The sequence below is a fragment of the Pezoporus occidentalis genome, unplaced genomic scaffold, assembly GCF_034315485.1.
Source record: "Pezoporus occidentalis ecotype Australia unplaced genomic scaffold, CSIRO_AGI_Poc_V1 ctg40, whole genome shotgun sequence".
In the NCBI taxonomy this organism is placed as follows: Eukaryota; Metazoa; Chordata; class Aves; order Psittaciformes; family Psittacidae; genus Pezoporus; species Pezoporus occidentalis.
The window spans coordinates 5,034,729-5,059,108 of NW_026915725.1; the positions used below are offsets into that span (position 1 = coordinate 5,034,729).

General features: G+C 38.9%; 1 protein-coding gene across 3 annotated transcripts in view; it reads left to right on the forward strand.

Moving 5' to 3' along the window:
* CUBN (cubilin) overlaps positions 1–24,380 on the forward strand; it is a 142,265-nt gene that overhangs the window by 92,854 nt on the left and 25,031 nt on the right. For all 3 annotated transcript variants that reach the window (XM_062633700.1, XM_062633698.1, XM_062633699.1), the window contains exons 42-56: positions 518–708; positions 1,002–1,185; positions 2,468–2,642; positions 3,276–3,454; positions 5,159–5,368; positions 5,657–5,797; positions 7,722–7,903; positions 9,104–9,275; positions 10,137–10,343; positions 13,329–13,478; positions 14,295–14,416; positions 16,311–16,536; positions 18,869–19,056; positions 21,368–21,524; positions 23,033–23,182. In XM_062633700.1, the coding sequence (XP_062489684.1) occupies positions 518–708; positions 1,002–1,185; positions 2,468–2,642; positions 3,276–3,454; positions 5,159–5,368; positions 5,657–5,797; positions 7,722–7,903; positions 9,104–9,275; positions 10,137–10,343; positions 13,329–13,478; positions 14,295–14,416; positions 16,311–16,536; positions 18,869–19,056; positions 21,368–21,524; positions 23,033–23,182 (2,634 nt within the window). The remainder of the gene's footprint in view (positions 1–517; positions 709–1,001; positions 1,186–2,467; positions 2,643–3,275; positions 3,455–5,158; positions 5,369–5,656; positions 5,798–7,721; positions 7,904–9,103; positions 9,276–10,136; positions 10,344–13,328; positions 13,479–14,294; positions 14,417–16,310; positions 16,537–18,868; positions 19,057–21,367; positions 21,525–23,032; positions 23,183–24,380) is intronic.

Here is a 24,380-nt window from a genome sequence, read left to right on the forward strand (position 1 = left end):
AAGCTATGTAAGTTCCAGCAGGAATGTCAGCAATTTCAGTGGCACTCCTCCCACATGCACCCAGGGATGATAACAGATTCCTGAATGGGCTGAGGCTCCAAGGAAGGTGCTAGGGTTACAATAGGTAGCCAAGGGAAGTTTTTCTGACTTGCAGCCTGTGTAGGTGACAGAAGTTTGGTCCGTGGATAGAAGCAATGTACTCAATAGTGTAACAATATGCTCATACCATGGGAGATCCTTGGCATAGCTGCCTGCTCACTCATCTGTTAAGTCTCTGAGAACTCAGTCTCACTTGTCAGGATGTTTGGTGTGTGTCATCTTGCAAGCTACTAGATTGTGTTTGGGAAATCATTCACTGTGTGCATTGCTGTGTGCCCCTCTACTCTTCATACACGTGCTTCAACATTTGCTTTTACCCATTTACATCTTCCTTTTAGGAGACAGGGTTTTTCTCTAAATAAATATGGGAATAGTTGGTGCTAATATTTTTTTCTTTGCTTCAACTCATTTTTCTAAGGTTGCGGAGGCTATTTACATACAGGCAGGGGTGTGATAACATCCCCCAACTACCCTCAAGACTATGCTCCTAATCTGAATTGTTCCTGGCATGTAGCGGTAACCTCTGGATTTATTATTGCCATCCATTTCGAACAGCCTTTCCAGGTTAAGAGTGAAGATACTTCCTGCAGCCTTGGAGACTATGTAGAGGTGAGGTTATTGGCTAGCTCACCAAATCCTCAAAGCTATTAAAGCCACTGAATCTTGTAGATTTCACTGTCAGAAAGGCAGCCCAGGTTGTCAGGTGGTGGGAATACCAAAGAGAAATACCACAGATACTATTTCTCTCTCTCTCTCCCTTTTATATTGCTGTGCCTTAAATAATCAGTAGGTTATTGTCCACATACACACACCCTGGCTGGAAGCTGTAAGATGGTATGTGCTCAAAGTTTACATTCCACCGCTGTTTGCCTGAGTAACATTAGCGATTTCTCTTCTTCTAGCTGAGGAATGGGTTAGATAATGCTGCCCCACCTTTGGTGTCTGGAAGAGGGAATGGGCGGTTTTGTGGAAGCAGCCCCATCTCTACCATGTATACCACAGACAATCAGCTCTTTGTTCACTTCGTTTCTGACAGCAGCAATGAGGGTCAAGGATTCAAACTGAAATATGAGGCTAAAAGTCTAGGTAAGTCTAGGAAATAAAAAATCCTGCTGCTCAATAGATACAGCTTGGAGCTTGTCCTCTTAGAGGAGGCTCTTGTTGTAAGTCTCAACCCTGGTAAAATCAGATGTCTGCAAGATTGTCCTGTTTCCTTCTAAAGAGAGATAGCTCTAGATGACGTGGGGATATTAAAGTTAAACCCCCCCCAAACTTCTGGGAAACCCTTTAGCAGGGGAGTAGCAGCTATAGTTAGGAAGAGATGTTCAAAATTCATACAGGAAAGAAAAACAAAACAAAACATATACCTGGCAACAAGAATATTATTTTGAACATTCAGTACACAGTGCAAGTGCTAAATGATGCCAGGAATGATTTAGGCTAGTGCGTCTAGAAAGGTGGCAACAGTTCTCACAAGATTTACTCTCAGCTGAGAAAATAACATTCCCTGCCAGAGCTAACATTTTTGAAAGAATGAAAAAGATGGAGACTCAGGTTCTAGCAATAAATCAGGGTTTGCAGTTATTCCACTGTACTCATGACACATGATGCTTGGGACACTAGGAGATCTCCTGTTAAACACAACTGAGGCCACCTGTCAATCTACTCAAATTCTTAAATGCTTGTTTTCTGCCAACTTTTCCAACAAAGAGCCAGTCTTAGCATTACTGTCAGGGATTCATGAAGGGAATAAGTGAAGCCATATAATAGCATTTCTACCACTTTGATTTATGAATCTTGACTAAAACCCTGTATTGCTAGAACCCAGTATTGCTAGAACACAGTGGGGGGTTTTGACAAAAAGGTTCTGGTCAAAATAAAGGTATTTCTGTGGGATAAAGGCCCTGAAGAAATCCTCATGTTTGCTCTGACTGGCATTCCTCACACATTCATTATTGTCTCAAACAGAGATTTCAGGTTTTGGAAAGCAGAAGTGGGAAATGATTCACAGAAGTATTGATGGGCTTGACTTGCAGGCTTTCTAGCTCTTGGGAACTGGGGTAGGAACAAGGCAAGAAATATGTTTCCCGCTTGGTTTAGAAGCAATCCAAGGAAGAACTAATAGCTGTTGAATCTGGGGCCCTGAACATTTGAAAATGAGGAGGGCTAGGTAAGCTGGAGCACAAGAATATAGTATTCTACTGTATTAAAATGTTTTCCTATAGTAAGCAGTCAAATGCATTTGGTTTTGATATAACTATATGACACCAGAAAGAAATTATGTTGGAATATAGAGATAACTCACGTAGCTGATGCCTCCCACATTTCCTTAACATGTGCTTTTTATTGGTGATCTTTTCTTTCCCAGCTTGTGGAGGGAATATTTATATCAATGATTTCAACCCCAGTGGATATACATCCTCCCCCAACTATCCAAGCAATTATCCTCCACATGCTGACTGTGTCTGGACCATAAGTGCTCCTAATGGACATGCAGTAGAGCTGCAGTTTGAAGATCAGTTTTACATCGAACCTTCACCAAAGTATACATCCACATTATTTTGCCTGTGCTTCTTCAGAGAACCCATTCTTTCCCTTTTAATTTCTCTAATTCCCCCCAGAGTGCACTTCCAGATTTACAATCAAAAGAAGTGGTTAGGAAATTTTTGAGAGAGATCACTGAATCTATCAGGCCACTGGCATATGTTTTTAGGACTTTGCAGATACTTTGGGTCTTTATATGCCCACCTAAGTAAGACCCCATGTTTGGATTTTAATTCCCTTCATGTGTCTTATATCTGTTCCTTAATTCAATAGTTATCAATGGGATTTAATAGGGAATATCTGCTGAATTTGAATGCTGCCAAAACCAGTAGTTTAATGATGGTCACAATTACTCTTAACAGTGCTGTTCATATCCCTCCCCAGGACTTGCTTCTGTCAGATCTGATCTGATCATAGATTGGGCTTGGAATCAATCTTTCTCCCTGCTTCTAGCACTTCTTTTGATTCAAATATTACATAACTAACATGGATTATGAACTTCTTGATTCTGTCCTGGTCACGCTGAATGGAAAGTGATCTAAATCACTACAGCTTCCTAGCTTTATGCACATACTGAGATGATTTCAAACTATTACCGCCATACATTGAACCGAAAATCTCTCCTCTTCCAGCTGCAGTTCCAGTTACCTAGAACTACGTAATGGTGCTGACTCCACTGCCCCCGTCATTGCCAGGCTCTGTGGAGATTTGATGCCAGGCTTACAGAGATCCTCAGGAGCTGTAATGTACCTGAGGTTCAGGTCTGACAACAGTGCCACACATGTGGGATTCACTGCCAAATACTCCATTGGTAATGCTTGCATTTATCAATTTCTGATTTTAGAGGAGATTTTGGTCTGAAGTGTTAGGCTTTTGTAATAGGGCTTAAATCATGCCTATAAGGTAGACTGACAGATACATGCCTCTTTCAGTTAGAGCTAAGTCATCAGAATCATCATATGGGTTAGCATAAGCATGTTGTGCACCTAGGAACAGTTGAAAATTAGAGAAATAGAAATAGGAAAGTGCTCATAGGTCTGCAGCAGTGGAAACAACAACTGAATAACCTCTTGTCAATGGCAATTATCAAAGGGGCAGTACAAAAAAAAGCCAACATGGATGAAGTAATGTAACATGGTTTGATTTTCAGCATGTAAACTTAGTGTCACTTTCATGAGCAGGATCCTGAAGGGGAATGCAAAGATTAGCTGAGAGCTGGTAGAAGAACAAATCAGGAGCTTCTCTATGTAAACGTAAATAACAATGTTGCTAGACATATGGGGCAACACAACAGTGGGCTGCAAAAGAATTGAACAGTGAGAACCATTATTTGCCAGCTGGGAAAAGAATAACTTTCTGGGAAAGGAAAATTATTTGCTCTCAAACTGAAAAAAAACGAAACCAAAACGAAACAAACCAGGATTAGAAAGCACTAGCAAAGCTTTAAAATGAAATAATGTTGTCTTTGATCAGATTCAGAAATATGCTACCTTTTTATTTTGATAATGTTAATAATCTTCAAAGAATAGCAGCTGTTATGTTCGTATCACTCATATAGGAAATTCAAGGACTTAATTTCTCAAAGGCAAAGTAGTGGGCTGTATTGCTTTACAAAGTTTTTTGCTGATTGTGTTAGATCTCAAGCACTTAAGCCAAAATAGTGTACTATTATATTTCTGAATGTGAAAACTTAAGCAACTTGCATGAGAACAGTGTTAGTATACAAAGCCATAGCCACAGTTTATATTTATCCATAACACATTTACTGTATCTCAGCTGTATGCCAGTCATCTTGGAACAAATCAGAAATCACTCAGCAGACAGCATGAACACAACTGTGCCACAAAAAGATTGTAACTAGTAGACACACAGAATACACTGTAAAATCCATTAGACTCCACCTGGGCATATTATTTGATGTAAGCCTTAGTATTGTGAACTTATGTTTGTAGGTACCACAGAGAAATGAGTTTTCCGAGAGAAAATTAAACAAAAATAGCTGCTTCCTGAATCTTGCAGTGATCACTTACCAAGCACCGCACACAGTGGAATGTGAACAGGAAGGGGCTACATGAAAGAGGCATCTGAACCATAGCTGGGGACTCAAACCAGCAACCAACTTTTGTCAGTTGTAAAAGACTTAGATCCACATTTAGCAAACCAAATTTCTTTGTAATTATCTGATACCTCTTTCCAAGATTTTCTGGTAAACATGAACATGGGTAGAGATTAGATATAGACCTTGAAATCTGTAAGTTTTCAAATTAATAATAGATATGACAGAGAGGAAGGGATGCTTCCAATAGTAAGGGCTGTGCAGGTAAAAAAAAATATCTGAACTAGGACTGGTTGATTTAGAAGGAAAATATAGAAGACTTTTAACTGGAACACAATTCCTGGTTTATTACCACAGGTAGAAAATGAGTCCATTGTGCTTTAGTTTTAAGTCTTGTTTAGAGGAAAATAATCCTTCTGAGGTCCTTCAGTCAGCCAAACAATGTTCTTCCTTTTGCAGCTCCCTGTGGCGGGACTGTGATAGGACAAACCGGCATCATTGAAAGCATAGGGTATCCTGAGCTTCATTATCAAGACAACCTGCTGTGTGAATGGTTTCTGCAGGGTCCCAGGGGCCACTATCTTACCATCAGACTAGAAGACCTAGATATTCAACACTCTTCCAACTGCACAAATGACTTTGTGGAGATCCGAGAATACAATGCTTCTGGTGAGAGAATTATTTCAGTGTTCGTCTTTCCTTTCAGAGTACTACTGCAAAACCTCACCAGAGTTCCTGAAAACATTTCCCTTTGAGTACAAAGTAAGCCTTTTCAATGTACAGTATTTGCTTCTGACTGCCTTGCTTGCTGAAGAAAAATGAGGCAAACAAACCCTTTCTGTTTCCCAGCAATAACTTGATTTTACTCCTGCCTGTCTGGTTTAATAGAAAAGTGATCCCTCTATATAAATATAACATATTAATATAAAATTGTCTTTCTATATGTGATTTTTGCAGGAAATTTGTTGGGCAGGTACTGTGGTAATACTCTTCCTGATGCTGTGGACACCTCTGACACTTTTGCTTATATCAAGTTTGTCACTGATGGATCAGTCAATGCCCGAGGATTCAGACTGCGCTTTGATTCTAGTACTGAAGGTTGGCTTTGTAAGGTTGCAAGTTACTTTCAGGAAGCAACATACACCATAATTGCACTAATATGGCATATATTGTAGATCACTTTTTCTTGGAGTGGTATTTGCTCTTAAATTTAAATTCTGGGATATGTATGGAGCTCTCTGATCACTACTTAGCTGAGCTGAAATGCTGAGAAGCGAGCAGCCTCCCACTATAATTGATGTTGCTGTCAGTGGCAGGTCTCACACAAAAAGCATGCTCTTCCAAACCTTTTCTCTCCAGCAATCAGTCCAGAGATGTCCTACCATCCCTCCCCACATCCCTCTTGATGAGGAGGAAGGTAGAGAAACCCTGTAGTTTTCCTTGATGATATTCTGTCTCTTTGAGGTGAGTAGTGTTCTTAAATCCCCCTAAAAATAAGGTTTAACCAGTAGATTTTAAGCAGAATTACAGAACTGCAGAGACACTGAGGTTGGAAGGGAACTCCAACCCCCTGCTCAAGCAGGGACAGATAGAGGAAGTGTCCCAGAACTGTGGCAAGTTGGGTTTTGAATGTCTCCATGGATAGAGACTCTAAAACCTCTCTGAACAACCTATTTCAGTGTTCAACAACCCTCACAGTGGCAAGTGTTTTCATATGTTCAGATGGAATTTCATGTGTTTTAATTTGGGGCTATTGCCTCTTGCCCTGAGTGCAATGACTTCAAAGAGCTGTTCAAATCAGGACTAAGGACATGGACTTATTCCTGTTTCACACTTCTCTTTCACATTCTTTAGTGTTCATGCAATGCTTGTCCTGCCACAAGATGGCTACTTTTAAAGAAATTCATTGCAGTGATGGTCTTGAAAAATCTCCTGCCAACCCCTCTTAGCTCCTTACAGCTCATTTAAAAGCTCAGCTGAAGCTTCCTTATTCTTGGTGTTTGCTTCTGCAATAAAGTAACAGAGCAGGGAAACAAATGCCAAAAGAATGTTATTCCGCTCCCAATAGAAGATCGATAGAAGAGAAACTGTATTAGCAATCATGGAAGAGAAACTGTATTAGCAAAAAATTAATGCAGGTGGATACACAGATCAGAATATTTTGCAGGAGTCTGTAAGACTAAAAGACTAAATTTCCCACTGCGTTCCATTAAACTACATCTTCATTATAAAAGGAAACCAAATGTGGGCTGGTAAAATTATACCATTAGTCTCACCAAAAAAAAAAAATAAAAATGCACTGTATTCCCAAGGCATTTAGTGCTCTTTTCTTAGAGCAATAATTTGATATTCATACAAAAGTAGGAGGAAAAAAACCCTTAAAAATGAAAAATAAAACAAACAAAAAAACCCCCAACAAAACAAAACCAAACCCAAAAAAACCACATACAACTATACTGAAAAAGTGTTGCTTAAAATCCTTGAAAGCTTTTTCCTTTTTCTCTACCTCTATCAACCAGCAGAGGAAAAACACATCCTTCATCATTACCCAGTCTAAGACCCTGCTCATTCTGTGTATCTCTGCCTAGCCATCTGAAAGGCAGAAATTCTCATTCCTGCCACAGTGAGAGGTTTGTATCATTTGACAGCAAGGCTTGTGGGTGTCGTGGTTTAAACCCAGTCAGGTAACTTGTTCACCCACTCCCCCCCTTCTTTCCCTCCCCATAGGCTCCCCGCAGCCTCACGAAGATGGAGGCGAGGGCGAGGGCCAGCTTCTGAAGCCTGGCATGAGCCCTTCAGAGAACATTAATAATCAGACTAACAGAAGTTCTATGATTAATTTATGGCTGAATGATAAAAGCTGGCAGTAACTTAGCTGTTCAGGCAAACATGGACAAGATAGGCATGTCAAACCAACCTCTCAGCATCTCTTTTTCTTGCATCATTAATGTGTTGTGGGTTTTTTGCTGTAACTCTATTAGCAATGCTTCATTCTAAGTGTCCCAATATTTGGTTATTTCAGAATGTGGTGGGGATTTTACTGCCCCTGTTGGGACATTTACTTCACCCAACTATCCCAACCTATACCCACACAATCGAGTGTGTGAATGGAGAATCACAGTGGGAGAAGGCCGACGTGTGACTCTAACCTTTAATGACATGAAAACTGAAGAACACTGGAGGTGCTCATCAGATTATGTGGCTGTGAGTATCAGGCGTGAAGGCAGAAAATGCTCTTCCTAATCCCTTTATGGAGCCTTAATGGATCTAATAGAGCTGAAATGTCATTTATAGTCTATGTGTGGTTTTAAGACAAATTATTATTTAATCTGGGGAAAACAGGTGGAAAAGTCTACCTCTTTATCACCCCTTATTTACAAAAGGATAGATATGGGTTACTTTATCATGGTTATTTTAGATTTTTGTTTATTTAGTGAAAAAAAAGAAATCAAACCTGGCACACAGAACTGGACATGGTCAATGGTACAAAAGCCTCAAAAATATGATTCCTCTGTGAAACTCAGGAATGGGAGATGCAGTTAAGTTTCCCACTTTTTCAGATTAGCAGTGCAAACATGGGAATTAGCTTTGGTATGGTCAGAAGCTAGGCCATGTACATGTATGACAGGGTGAAGTAGCCCTCCCTTGAGATTCATAGATGTTGTTTGCCTTGTTTTCCTTCACAGATGCTGTAGACAGACCATGCAGAGCTGGCTTTGCTTTGATTAATGAAGTAATGATCTCTTAAAGGAAGATCTATCTTGCTAGCTTTTGTGTCTTCAACACTAATATATTCCAAATCTCAGTGGGGAACATCATTTCTGCCTAGCTCGCACTGCTGAGATCATAGTAGAAAGAAGGAAATTAACTCCTTGGCTAAAAGCTGTATGAAAGAAACTGAGAAAAATACCTCTGGACCATCAAAAAGTGAAATGCTTGAATTAATAAAAAATGCTCACCAGCACTCAATATGTTGGAAGAGTTTTTTATAAAGTTGATGTTGGCTTTAACAAGAATACAAAGATGATCATTTGAATGAATATGATCAGTAGCTGGCATTATTAAGTGGCTGAAGGTCTAAATATCAAGCTAAAATACAGTATTTTTTTCCCAATAAAACTGTTTAATTTTCTTTTTCTTTTTTTTCCCGAGAAAAGAGAAGGAGAGAGGGAGTATGTTTGGGTTTCACCAAAATAAGCAAGATATTTTTAAGTTTTACTTCAGATCCTCATCCACTCCAAGCAATGGAGTTTTGTTCCAAGGTTTTGAGTAGGTTTGGGAACTAGCCTACTGTGAGATATGTCAATGAACCTTGTATTAAAGATGTGAAACACTGTTAATTGATACAAGAGATGCTTATAAGACTGTATTTTGGTCTCATGAGAGTTTATTTTGACACAACAGGTTTACAATGGCCTCAGACAGAACTCTCCCCGGCTGGCCAAGTTGTGTGGGGAAGTAAATCCAGGCACTGAGGTGAAATCCTCTGGAAACACAATGAAAGTAATTTTGGTGACAGATATGTCCCATGCAACCAGAGGCTTCAGTGTGTCATACACATCTAGTGAAAATGCAGGTAGTGTATGTTTTTGAATTAAGTAACTGATCTTTGGTGATTCATTTCACAGCTAAAGTACTGGTACGTGTCAAAAAATAATCTAAACAGATAAAAAAAATCTCTGATACCTTTTTTTCCTCTCTTACATTACTACTGATTTATTGTTTTGTACTTAGTCTTGAGTAATAAAGTGGCCTTATTCCATTAAAAGATCCAAAAAGCATAGTGCCATAGACAAATTGAATAATTCAAGTGCTTCCATATTACTCAGGAGGGTAATTAACTTACTGTAGCTTGTGAAAGATTGCAGCTAACCTACTTTTGCAAGCTCAGCCTCCAGAGAGGAGGCAGCTGACAGAGCCTTACTATTAACACTTTTAAACTTGATTTTCCAATTTCTCCCCAAGCATCCTAATGTAGAACGAGTGTTCCAACTCCCCCAGGAGCATCCTATTATAGCACAAGTGCACTGTGCTTGAGAGTATGTTCCAGAAGAATCTCCTTTTGAGTCTAGAATTAGGTAATGGGTAGGGGCAATACTGAACTGGAGCTGCAGTGGGATTGTATCAGAATGTTAAATATACTTCTTGTATTGATGGTGCTGCTGAAACATTTTATTTGGTACCATATATAATTGTTGTTCTTTGATTTACAAGTCTTTAAAAACTTGTCAATAAATTTCAGGACACTAGGCAAGAATTCCCTTGTACATGTCAATAAATTATAGAAGAAAACAAAATGAAGAAAATGGAAGAACTTTTGACCTAATCAGCACATTCGCTTGCTGACATGAGCAAGCCTCTGAGTAAACAGGGGCAAGATTTCTCCTCTTACAAGAATTATCACTAGTTTTAAATAAATTCTGTTTTGTTTCTGCAGTTTGTGGTGGAACCCTGATGGGATATGCAGGTGGGAATTTCTCTTCTCCTGGTTATGATGGCGTCAAAAATTACACAAGTAAACTGAACTGTGAATGGACCATTGAAAACCCTTCCCACTATAATTCATCCATATATGTGTATTTTGAGGATTTTCACTTGGAACATCACCAGGACTGCCAGTACGACTACCTGGAGTTACGAATAGGTTTGTACATTTACCAGGAGAATGGGTAAAGCCCATCAAGATTCTGCATGTGCAACTCTGTGCCAAATCTTGTTCATATATGTTTGCAGAGAGTGATTGTTGTAGGATCTGTTCATTTGAGAGGATGTTCACATGCATTCATTCCATGTTGCCTCCAAGACCAGGAGTGGGATTTCAGTACTAGATGCATGGATTTGGTCACCCTTTCTTTCAGGGCAGAAAATGGAAAACTGGATAGGTACCTTGGGGGATAAATTATTTTCGTGGTTGCAGTACACACCTGATTCTCTCTTTACAAGGGACAATGTGAATTTCACTTCATCTCCATTAAAAGACGGCAGTCAGAAGTTGGAGTCATCAAATAATTTATTTGGTCCACAGCCCATCCTCTCCCTGCTCCTGAAATATCTCCAGAGACAGCAGGAGTGGAGTAAATTTAATTATTCATAGCCTCTGGGCTGCATACTCACTTCATACCCTATTTTTGTACTCAAAAAGATGATTCTTCAAAAGCAGATCTGTATTTCCCATAAGACTGCATCACAAAACACCAACTACAGCATTTAAAAGGAAAACAATCACAGGATTAATGCACCAGTAATATCTCTGCATATTTGAGCATCTTTAGCTATCCACAGGAACCAGCAACTGGAAATGTCAGATGAAAGTCACTCAGCTAATGCCAAGTGCAGTATGAAAGCTCCAGCTGTTGTCTTTGCTGAGAGGCTGTATCTATCTGTGAGTCCCAGAGAGAGCAAGTTCTAATTTGCCAGGAAATTGTTTCTGAAAGGTGGTGGGTGAGTTGAGAGCAGGAATCTGTTACATCTTTCTTTGCATTCATTGAATGAGAGCTTTTGGTTGTACAGCATTGGTTTGTCCTGTGCACAGCCAAACCATGCATGGCTGCATAACTTACCACTTCCCTGCCACATAAGTGCTGGCACTGGGAAATGATAGAAAGATAACTCAGATAAAGAAATAATAAAATATATCTGTTCTATTATTCTTCAGTTCTCACTGCTCTCACTTTATTGTGAACCTCAGGCCTCCAGGCAATACAGTCAAAAGAAAGAGATAAAAATATAGTTGTCTTTTGGTCTACACAGTTTTTTTATCTAAAGAGTAATGTTCATTTTGGCCATAATAACAGACCTTCAGTTTCACAATCAGTCTCATGTCAAAGGCAAAATGCTCTAATTCATCTGTGTATGCTGACAAGTGATGAGCGCTGAGATGCAAACTGTACAAAATATCACTAAACTCAGGCAGGTGCTGTTTAAGTCTCTCATCAAAACAGGTGTGAATTTGGGGAATGGTCCAATTCAATGGTAAGTTAACTAGGAGACCCCAAAGGAAGCTGAGATGTGTAAAATTTTTTTGAGTTACCCATGCAACACACTTCAAGGTACTGGACAAAAAGAAAAAAAAAGGCAGAATTGTGTGTATTCACTGAGAAATATCTAATCTGGGTAAACAGATATTTCAAATTCCTTTGGGTAAGGATTTATTAAATTATCAGGCATGTGCATGTAGTCTGTAAATGGTAGTACAGCTGAGCATATTGCTGCAGTGAAATGTACTTCTAACTTTTGATTTCTGTGGAAGCCTCTTGATTCTGCCTTTCAGTTTGAACCCAATCTTACAGCACAATCCCACTATTTATTTACATTTTCTGTTTATCAGAAGCCTCCATGTCTGGCCATCTGGCCATTCACGAAAGCAGTGACTGGTGTCACTTTTCACACAGGAGAGACTGAGTGACCTGTTTCACATCTGACACATAGTCAATCCCCTCACAAGAAGTGCAAAAAAGAAAAGTTCACTCCACATTCTAATGCTCAAAGTAGTTATTACTATTCCAAGCCATAATTTACCATGAACGCCTTCTGCTTGTACAGCTTACTATCATTTTTAGTGCATGTTAACAAGACAGGTTTTAGCATTTCTCTGTGTAATTTACATTAACAGAATTTTATTATATGTCACCATTTATCTCTGTGCTTCAAGGCACTGAAGTGGCTGTGACACTGTATATGACAGAAAGATGAATTTACTCAGCCATGTTAACTGGAATAACTGTGAAAAGGCTTTCAAGAGCACCCAAAGTTTCTCCCTCTTGCTCTACTGCCTTCTTCACAAGAACAGCTTGCCAGTCTGTGTGGACCTAGGAGTTGCTATTGAACAGAAACTTTAAAGTCCAGCAGTATGCTTTTATTAGAGAAACAAATGTAGGAATGGCATTGCCTGAATATCATGAGAAATGCTATTAAGATTATTTACCTTCTCCTGAGAATATATCAGTAATAAAGAGAAACTGATACTTCTACCAATGTGACAGATAAGGCATTACACCAACTTGAGCAAACATACAGTATCACAGATGTGTAGTGGTCTGTGTTGTGCTTTCCTTTTAGGTTTCAATGATTTCAGCAAATGCTGGCGATATGTTAAAAGAGACGCCCACTATTAATACAGCAATGACAGCTTGTTCATGGATGTGAATCCCTGTAACATGCCTATATGGTAGAAACTTAAAATCCCTATTGATTTTAATGAGGGTGTCAAAACCACATAGGCTTAATAAGCTTCCATGACATCAGGTCTTAGGGCATTTCTTCCCACAGTTCTGCCTGAAAATGTCTGCAAGTCTTGGGCATTTTCTCTGGTTTTGGGTCTGATGGGTTATATAAAATGAAAGTGTGCAGGGTGGCAGTAAAGGGAGAGAAGCCTAAGATACTAAAAAAGATCATTACTACAGCTTTAGAGAGAATTTCCTTGACAAGATTTAGATCCCAGCAATGAATTGCAGTGCTCTACCTATACCCATAACAAATAATCTGTTATTAAGCGTGATATGTACTTTTGCCTGTACTTCTTTTGTCAAACCAAAATTAAATGCATGTTTTCCCTGTCTATTCCCTGTCTATGTTATTGTAGCTCCTTTAGGATTCAAAAAGTGTATTTTTGTTTTCTTTCTTTACACAGGGGATGCTGATGGAGAACTAATAGCCAGACTTTGTGGTCAGGCTGCACCATCTGTGCCACTAGTCATAGCTGCCCCCCAGATCTGGGTACACTTTATAAGCGATGAAAACAAAGAAGATAAAGGATTCTTGGCCCATTACACATTTGAAGGTGAATGGCATGATAGGCTGTGGCCTTTGCTGACTGAGGCACTTCCGGGGAATGTTGCCATCTATATGGTGATACTGAAAATACACACTATGGGCTCAACTCTCAAAGAGTTCCTCAAAAGTTACACAGTGCCTGCCCCTATATATATCCATCTAATATGTAATAGCAACTGAACTTTCAGGTTTATTTTCTGCATTACTGTTCCCATTCCCTGAACTGAGTTTGAGTTTTTTGCAATGCAGTGCAACACAGAACAGCTGGTTGCTCCTGGCAATAGGGATGTAACAGGTAAAACCAGCCAAGTCTGACTTACTTCAAATAGGCCTCCAGAGTGCTAGCATGGCTGAAATGCATTCTTCTGCTTGAACCTTTGCGCTCATTTTGAAATCCATTTAAAGCTGTATCAGTGCAAATTACACCACTTTGCCATTTACATTCCAGAACAGCTGTTCTTCCTGTCACAGCTGAATTTAGCCTTGGTGCTTATCTAGACACATCAGCAAGTTTTTGATTTGATTGTGTTGGTCCTAGAGTGGCACTAGTTTGCTTAGGAGTTTGAAATAAATAAATTGGAGATAAGGTGGAAGAGGCAGTTGTGTCAGCTGGCAAAGGTTTTGCAGAGCTATATTAAGTATCAGAATAAATACAAAGTTTCAAGGTCATTAGATCTGTTTACTCACTATTCAGTGGCAAAGATTTTAAAACTTGGATTTTCCCAGATAAATTGTTCATCCTTGCAAGCTGTATAATCTTCCACTTATTCGATTACAGTGTTCAGTTCCTAAACTGTACTGAAATGTTACTTTTTTTCTTCAGCCTGTGGTGGTATACAGTCAGGTGAAAGTGGAGTTATCTCAAGCCCTAACTACCCAGAGCCTTACAGCAATCTGAATCGCTGTTCCTGGTTGTTGGAAGCCCCTGAAGGTGAAACCATCACTGTGAGTAACACAGCATCATGGTTGGGTCTACAGCTGCCAGTGTAAGAAGCACCCTCTGAGTCTTGACACACGTTTGAGACAATTTGGAAAATCAGAAATGTGGAGGAATTAAATATCTCCCCATTGGCCTTACCTAAGAAAGAGGGGAAAACAAAGATAATACAACCAAACTAAATTGTGCTTTTTGAACAGGAGAAGGATCCTGGTCTAATTTGACCTCAAAACATAGCAAAACTTTTCCCTTAAACAACTACTTTCTATGTTTAGGAAACTAAAATAACTCATGTTATTAGATATGCATGGATAGTCTCACTATCATGTGAATTAACATGAAGCTGAAATCTTTCCATTTCTGCAGAAAAGTTACAAGGCACTAGAAAGTTATTTTCATGCCTTAATGGCTAGTCTGGAAGATGATATAATTGCTGGAACAAATTAAATCAATAAGATGCTCCTCTTATTTCCCAATAACTATTAACAGGCTGCCTGAGGTGCTCTTTTGCTCTTTTCTTGAGCCAAACTGTCAAGAGACCAATTTGTGCTTAAATTGGTCCACTGCTTTATAACCAAGCAGTATTAAACTTCAGTCAATTAATTATTTGATGGATCCTTTGGAGAACAGGTCCAATCAGTGATGTTTGTGGTTCAGGTCAGAAAAATATCTGAAAAGCAATTCCATAAAAATTGCAGATTTTCATATGTAATGTCTTTCACTAATTTCCCCATCACGTTTTCTTTATTCACAACAACAAAGGTATTTCTTAGAAATGCAAACCTATAGTCCCAGTTTTTCTGCATGGTAACCTGACCATTGCTTAGGTACTTTTTTCAGAGAATACAGTATTATTTTAGTAGAACACAAAATTTCTATTTAAGCCACAGATTTGTTTAAAGCAGAACTAATCTTAATCAGAATCACATGTAAGTAGATTTCTGTTTTAAAAGGACTTAATAGCAGCCCCTCAGTGAAGGCAGACAAACCTTTTCCAGTATAAGCTGGCAGTTTCTGTTGCTGGTAAGGTTCCAAACTTAAACCATTTGAGCTAAATTTGTATTTGTTTTTTGCCTCAGGCAGAGTTCTTTTGGAAATGAATACACACAGGAAGAAGTAGCATATATTTGCTAAACTTTTCCATAAAGATCCCGATGCTGGAACTGGTAAAAAAATACTTTCTTGCAAGAAGGCCAGGCAGTCATTAGTGTACATCAATATTTCAACATCAACAAATCCAGGAGGCTACTGGATCAGCAAAATAAATCTTTGAACAGGAAATACCACCCATGTGCATATTACTCCAAGGACAAGCAGCATCAGTGTTAGAGGGAGATAGGGTCAGAAGCTGCCTGCACAGACCAGCCTATTTGTGGGATGCATCAAGGCCCATAGGAATGAAACATGAAACTCTTTCTCTCAGATTTAATTGAAATTATCATTATTTTTAGCAACTGTTGGAGTATTCTGATTCAAAATAATAGGAAGAAAAAATCCAAGGCTTTATGCTTACGTAGCTACTCATACTTGAATCTGCAACTTCAGATTTCATGACCAGAAGCCTTGAGAGCAGGAAAGTGGCTCAACATCTGTGCATATTCAAGACCGTTTTGAAGCACATACTTAGCTTCAAACATATGGTGAAGTCTCAGTAACGCCAGGTTTGAACCTGTGCCTTTCTCTTACATTTCCGGTTTCATGCTAAGTGGCTGCTGTTACTTATAGTGGCAAGACACCAAGCAATACTTGCCGGAAAGCATCAATGTGAAGTGAGGGTCAGATTTCCGAGCATACCCAGAAATCATTGTGCTAGGATGGCTACAAGATCTGGCTGGAATTGCTTTAACCCCCACACTGGTGTGGTTAGTGGTAGCTCCTGAATGTTGCTTTTGTGTGTTGCAGCTCACTTTCACAGCCTTCCACATTGAAAATCATTCACTTTGTAAGTGGGACTCTGTTACTATCCTGAATGGTGGATCTCCTGGGTCTCCTGTCATAGGAAAGTATTGTGGAAACTCATCCCCTGGGACTATTCAGTCTGGTTCCAACAAGCTAGTTGTCATCTTTAACTCTGATCGCTCAATTCAAGGAGGTGGCTTTTATGCAACATGGACAGCAGAATCTCTAGGTAAGAAAAAGTACTGATTTTGTCAGGTCTAACTTCGCAGTACATCATGAATAGATAGCACTAGAAGGCTGCTCTAAGTTCTCCCCAGAGCCTTCCCTTCTCCAGGCTGAACAATACCAACTCTCTCAGCCTCTCTTCATTGAGAGGTTCTCCAGCCTCCTTATCATCTGGACTTGCTCCAACAGGTCCACATCCCTCTTGTGTTGGGGGCCCCAGAGCTGAATGCAGTACTGAAAGTGAGGTCTCACGAGAGCACAGTAGAGAATCACCTCCATCGACCTGCTGGCCACACTGCTGGTGATGCAGCCCAGCACATGGTTGGCTTTCTGGGCTGCAAGCACACATGCTGGGGCCTGTTGAGCTTCTTGTCAAGTCTTTTTCCTCAGGGCTTTCTCAATGAAATAGTATTCCTCCTTTTTAATTAAGTTTGTGTTAAAAAACAAAAGAAATACATGCCAGTATCTTCAGCATTCCTGAGAGAAGCCAGCACTAAAAAAGTCAAGTATTAAACCAGTGTTGTCTGATTTCACACAACGAAATCAAATTTGGACTGATTTTGTACTTTTTAAGCCTCCCACTGGCTGTTTCTTGATGCCTATAAATTGATACCATTCCCATTATCCTCCCAGCAGTGGTATCGTATCTATTGTCAGTGACTATGAGACATTTCATTTCTTGAATAACAATTGTTTCACAGATTGATTTGGTTTAAACACTTAAAACTACAAAGAGGTCAGTTTTAAGACAGAGAGGCAGACAGAACTTCTCAAACAGCACATGTGACAACAGCCTAGAGCTATTCCACTTTGGTGGGGATGTTGGTACACTTTTGAAGGCAGTACACATGCAGTATTGAATCGGTATATTTTGAAAAGCTACCTTCCTTCTGTTGGAATTACCATCTCTCTGGATTAAAAAAAAAAACAAAAAAAAACAAACACAAAAAAGGAAAAGCTAGCTCACTTATTGTCATGCAGGAGGTGACCAAAGGCAAGTGTAGGTGTGCTGGCTAGTGGCAGGACAAAATTTGCCTTCCTATCTCAGTAAGGAGCTGGCAATGTGTTCCCTATCGTCACTTCCACCTGCAAACCTGGCTGATGTTGATCGCGTTTCCATCAGTCAGTGATCTAGCAGTATTCTCACAGTCAGTTGATGGAGTGTCTTTCTTAAATATATCAGTAGTCTGTGGTTGCATGAATATACACTGACACTTAAGCAGGTTTTGGCACTGTCCCCTTTTGTCACTGAGATTTCAAGTACAAGGAGGGCCACTCTTCAGTGATGCAGTAGACATTAGCGTACACATGCAGCGTGCATAGGCATCATTCTCTGTGAAAAGATTTCTTTCTTTATATACCTGGCTTCCTTTCCTCAGCTTTCTTGTCATTTGTCCCCTGAGAATCTCTGGGTTTACATTCTGCATGTGTGACCAAAACATGGCCTTATATCTTTCTAAACACAACTGGTATCTCTAACATAGAAGAATGAAAAATAATCTTTCTTTTAGAGCTAATATATTTTTTTAGTTAAGAGGCAAAAAAAAAAAAAAATAAAGAATGTTATAAACCTTTTTTTGCTCTTTACTCGTCCTTTTACTACATCATCTCTGAAATAACAATGGGTTGCTAGTACTCTATGCATAGACCTAGTAAATTATTCTTGGCATGATTTTTGCAAGTATGCTTCAAAGTAACTAAACGTATTATGTATAAGAACATGAGGTGCCACAGAGCTGTAACCAGCTATTGCCCCCTTATAAATGAATCTGTTAACAATTTTAAAAGCATGTTTTTCAACCCTCTCCATAATTTCATTGAAATCCACAGGGCTGCCTGGGCTGGAGGAGAAGTCACCATTTCACCCATGGTAAATGGTTGTAGCTTGAGTAGATTCACATATGGAACTGCAATATTTGCATGTTTCAGAGTGAGACTAAAAAGGATTCTGCAGTAGATGGAAGCTTTTTTATTTCCCTAGGGTGCATTTCTGAATGCTTTCAGTTATGATGTGCATGCTGTGGGGTGTGGAAAGGAACCTGCACAGTATTGGGAGAAGCTCCTCGTTAATGTATTTCTGACCCTTACTCTCTCTCTCTTTCTAAGGAGTACTCACTTCTGACTCTCAGGAGTATATAGATGGACCAAAACAAAAGGGTATGAACTGGCAAGGAGAGGGAAAATTAATTAAAAGAGGGCAAATGCAGTTTGATTGGGTGCTGGGGCTTTCCCCTCTCACTCCTGCAGCCACAGAAGCAAACAGCCATTCCAAGCTGATGCCAACAGGAAATATTTGAACATTTCTCCCACCTCCACCTATTGCTATTTTTTTCCAGGATGTGGTGGAATCATTCATTCAGATAATGGTATGATCAAGTCTCCTCATTGGCCTCAAAACTTCCCCATGAACACCAGATGCACATGGACCATCATTACGCATGAAAGCAAACACTTGGAGGTGAACTTCCACAATAACTTCCAGATTCCAGACAGCAATGGGAGCTGCCAGAGCAGCTATGTGAAGGTAAAATGATCTTGGCATTAGATCAGCAGAGCAGTGCTTTAAGAAGGCATAATTCCAGAATCCTCTTTTGCAATTATCATGGTTAGGATTGCCAAGGCACAAAACATAAACTGATAAAAATGCCATCAGTTTTCTGTTTACCTTGTGAACTGGCTTGTATATACTTTAAATTTTTATCAGTTCTTGAAGTTCCACCTCCAGCAGTGTCTCATCACCTTACATACTGCTCCAAAAATTAAAAATATGAAAAAATTACGTATGACTTCAGAAACAAGATATAATAAAAAAATATAGTGTGAAGAGAAGACCCTTCAGTTATTCCAGTGAGTAAAAAACCCAGGAATTTCACTCTACAGTTCTACAAAACTTCTTTATAAGTGTACAAACTGTCCAAGTTGCACTAATCCTCTTTTTTTTTTTTTTTGGTTCAAAAAACAAAGATAGCATTCTTATCTTTCATAGGTTGTCAAGAGGCACTTGTTTTCAAAGCAATACAATGGAATAGACATGCTTTGAATTTTTCAGTGTCATTTTTTTCTCAGGCATTTGGCATATGTTCAGTGATTTTGTGCTCATTTTCTCCACAGCAGTACAACTCCCACTTGAAATAAAGGGCAAACATAATTTGACAACACGTAGGAAGACTTGAGCAGCTGTACATCTAATCTGTACCTACTAACTGACAAACCACAGTTACACTAATTTTTTAAGGCTGTTGAAAAGAATACTGTTTGATTTGCTTTTTCATAGCCTGCTCCACTGATTAATTGATGTAATATGTTACAATAAACTTCCCTAATATGAAAGTCTTAATGCCACCCAGTAAAGGTGCTTTAATTTCAAATTTCTAAACCGTCCTAAATGACATGGTCAAACTATGTCAACTGGAGATATTCTCCATGCCGAAAAATATGAAAATATTGGTTTTGCCCACCTCCACTTCTGAATTCCCAATCTGAGCTGTATGAAGGTGTCTGGATATGAAAAAGTGCAGAACATGTGTAAGTTTCTTCCACACATTCCAAGCTGAGCAGCCAAAAAAGAGGAATCCAAAATCAATAGTGACTTTGCAAAAACTTGGCCAGGCCATAGACTGTTTATATTAATCCTTTGAGCATCCATTGCCTCAAACACCTGGCCTGATGAATGAGGTGATTCATATGCCTACACTTACAAAATAACCCTTGGCTAACCCTTTCTAGAATGTTTCTTAAGGCTATCACAATTTCACGTGGTTGTTCTAGTTCCACTAGACTTCTTTTGAACACATTATTTTAAAAAACAAACATTATTTGGTTTTAATATATGTTTAATATACATTACCAGTAAAAAACTGTTCAAAAACATTGATGAAAAATGAATTTATTATTAGACTAAATATTTTTTTCTTTTTTGTTAAAACAGACATTTAAAATGTTTGGCAATAAACATCCTGATTCAGGAAATTATTTAATCACTTAGAAACATCAAGCATTCATGCCTATGTTTCATTTTATATGTGTTGAAATCCGATGCTTAAACTGTGAGCCTCCAGTACATGTATAAGTAATTACCTAAAGAGGGTTTCATTTTAATACCTACCTAAACTTGCATGTGCTTCTTGAATGCATGGTTTGATTGAACTTCAATGGACTATTGGTTCAGTTGAAGTAATATTAAATTAAAGAAAAAAAAGTATTTTTCGTTATTGTATTTTTTGTGAATTATTTTGTTAAGCCTCTATATTATTTGCTACTTGTCATTCAAGAACAACTAAATGCAACATAACAAAAATGGGAATAAGTTTTGATTAGCAAGACTAGATATTAAGGATCCAGATCTTCTAGTTTGAGCCTCTATATTACCCTAGCATGACAGCTTTGGTTTTTATTGACTTATAAATAATACAAAGATTGCGTTTAATAATTCATTGTATACATGGGTGTTCATTCATAGCATGTATGGAGATAAGTGAGCAGAGACAAAATGGGGGTAGATAATGATGTGCATAAAATGTTTTTCTCTGGCTCTCTGGATCTATGTTGACTCTGCTATCAGCAGTGATTCAAGCAAATGACCTCCAGATGACCTTCAGAAATCCCCGGCAATCTGTTATGCATTGTGATTCACTTCTTGGAAAACTCTCCTTTGTCTCCCCTGATTGCAGAGTAAATGCAGAGTGACTAGCTCCAATTTAAATCTCTAAGATTCAGTAAGAGATGAATCTGTTGAAAGTCTATGGAAAGAACAATTGCATATGCAGTTCCTGGTGGGTTCCCACAAACTACATGGGCTTTGAAAGCACTAATCCATTTCCATCTGGGTTTGTCAGGTGTGGAGAGGAAATTCTGAAGAAAAAGCAGCTTTGTTAACCACAGGATGTGGAAGTTCAGCTCCGGATCCTGTTGTTGCTCCAAACAATGTGATAACTACAGTATTTCAGTCTCAGGATGCTCCGGGGCCAGGTTTCTCTGCATCTTTCACAAGCAGTAAGTAATATTAAAGTCAGATGTCTGCTTTATTAGTCCATTCTGGATTAGTTTGATCTGTGTGCAGCAATTCAGACCTCAGTCCAACAAGGCATTGAAGCCTCTGCCAGTTTTTGAAACCAAATGCAATGGAGCTGCTGTGTGCTTGTGTTTGACCTGCCAAAGCCCCTCTATGCAGCTATAACTTTGCAGTTATTTGTAGACACCTTTGCCTCTTCAGCGCACTGAAAAGAAATTAAAGGGCTTTAAATTTTAAGAATTCTCTTCCCTGTAGTTGAACTGCTTGGAAGCTAAAGCTATAATCTTCCTAAAAAGGAAAAGGATCTGCTCCTCCTTTAGATTTTTTTTCTTCTTCTTCTTTACAAGGAACATGCTGAAACCGCAATAATTTCTCCTGTGTATGGGGTAGCCCATGCACATCACAAAAACTGCTCTCAGGAGAAGAAATGACTCCTCACCACCTCCTCTGGCCTTTGTTTTGCTTTGCCTTGTTGTATTTGCATTAAATGTAGCCCAAGTGGCTTTTTTTTGGGTGGGCCTCTCTGATTCTTTAACCATGGCATGTGCTTTATGACAGTCAAACCCACCAGAAGTTTAGGAGGTAGTGCTCAATTGCCATCAACTGTTTGGGTTTTTTTGTAGGATGCTGCCAAATGAAACCACTTTCCCTTCACTGGATTCAGATTAAAACAGAGAGAAATAGGTGCTTAGAAGAAGACATTATTGAAGTATACAGAATTCTGAACTGAAACTGCTTTTGTTTTTATAATGTCTCCGCTAATGTTGTCAGTAACAACTAATAACCTCTTAGTGGAGACAAAGACAGGTTTCATATGTCTGCTCCTAATCTTATAGCAGCATTTCGCTCTGCACTGCACTCTTTTAAGCCTGTATTTTAAAATAAAGAGAAACCCCAAGGCCATACAAGTAATTAGAATCAGAAGGAGCTCCATGAAAATGAACAGCTGTGTGTGCTTGAGACATTTAAGGTGGCAAACCTTTCCTTCCTCTGCCTCTAGCCAAACAACACAGAGATGGCTCTACAGCAGACTTCATCCTCCAAGCTGTTGGGCATGAAGCAAGAATGGTACCACTTGGGCTAACACGGGCATTTTCAAATAAGGCTAAAATGATGATGTGCCCCAATAACCTCCCATCCAATTCAGATGCATTTGTAAGTTACTAAGGTGTTTTGAAGTGTGCAGGCTCCAAACCTGTAAGAACAGCAGTGCTGTGTCCTTCTGGTCAGTGGGATGAGGGGCTATGGCCTTGTCTTATCCAAGACACTGTGTGAGGCTGTAGACAGGAAGGCCCTGCATTTCCCCAAAACACTGCTCTGTGTGTGCAAAAGACCTGCTTTTGCTACCATTATATATATTACTCTCTTTTTTGACCAGCCTCTTAAGGAGTGATGAGATCCTTGTGTACATTATTGTTTTTCTCGCTGCAAAACTGAAATGATGTTATCACCTGAATTATAACTGTGTCTTGTTTATTTCTGTTTGCAGAATGTGGAGTAAATTTCACCCGCCCTGCAGGTCGTATTGTCTCTCCTAACTACCCTAGTCAGTATGATAACAACTTGAACTGCAGTTACATCATAGATCAGGGACAACAGTCACTGGTCATCCTGGAGTTTGAGACCTTCCACTTGGAAGGTAAGTGGTTCTTGATAATTTCAGTATGTACTCTGAAGCACAGCTTCTCACTTGTAAACAATACAAGTCTTTTATCATAGAAAATGGTTAGTGGTTAAATTTGCTGGTCCATTCTGAAAATCATTACAGACAAACATTTACAGAGATAATTTCCAGGGGCAGTTTTGTGTCACTGAAGAGCGAAGACAGATTTCACCTACTCAGTATCTTGCAAAAATGAAATTGTGGACTTGCCGTGTTGTTAGAGTATGAGAGTGTGGCCAATTCTGGTCTTTACTCCTGCCTCTTTTTTTTTTTTTTTACCATTGAGTATTACAGTCTTTTTGATCTTAGGCCAGCTGTTTTGCTTTTCAGTGCTTCTGCTTCCATAACAAATAACATGGACATAAATTTGCTCAGGTATTTTACAAGGATGTACATATATATAAATGTGAAACTAGGTGAAAGACCACAGTAACTGAAAACACATAAAAGTTGTTACCCTATATGCATGAACAAAAGTTCCTCTTGAGATTTGAAAACACGGAAGCATTTAGCCAAGAAATAACAGGTATAATATCCTAGTCTTATTGGTGTGAATGATAAAACTTTCCCAACTTTGGTAGGATCAAATTTTTATTGGTGTGATGTGTTGATAGCACAGAGAATCAGCATGTCTGAATTACTTGGGTGGCATCACATATTTTGAGGCCATCTTAATTTTGTTCCCTTGAAGTCACCTAGACAAAGAGATTTTTGAGTAACTTATTACTAAAATGGAGTGTGTAATTTGAATTTTCCTTCAGACTAAGCAATAAAGTCAGAAAATAGGCTGCTTCTATTTTCTTTTTATGTTTTCAAACTGTTTTGAATTTAAAAGTATTCTGGCCCAAACTGAATTTAGGTCTGAGAAAAAGATTTGATTATGATTTTATCTGAAACATTTTTTTCATCCCCTAATTAAAACTGCTACTTTAAGAATAATTTTTTTTTAATTAAATGTAAACCACAGGATTTCTTTACGTAGAAGACCAGCAGACAGGCTAACCATTTCATTGAATCAGATGATGCCAGTTTTGACACCTTTATGAATACGTTACTGAACTCTATTCTGTTTGCGCACTCAGTTAATTTATAAATGGATTCAAGCTTTTATTTTAAAGAAGGTTGAAGCAAAGAGGCAAGTGATACAGACATAATAATAAACATAGAGCTAAAT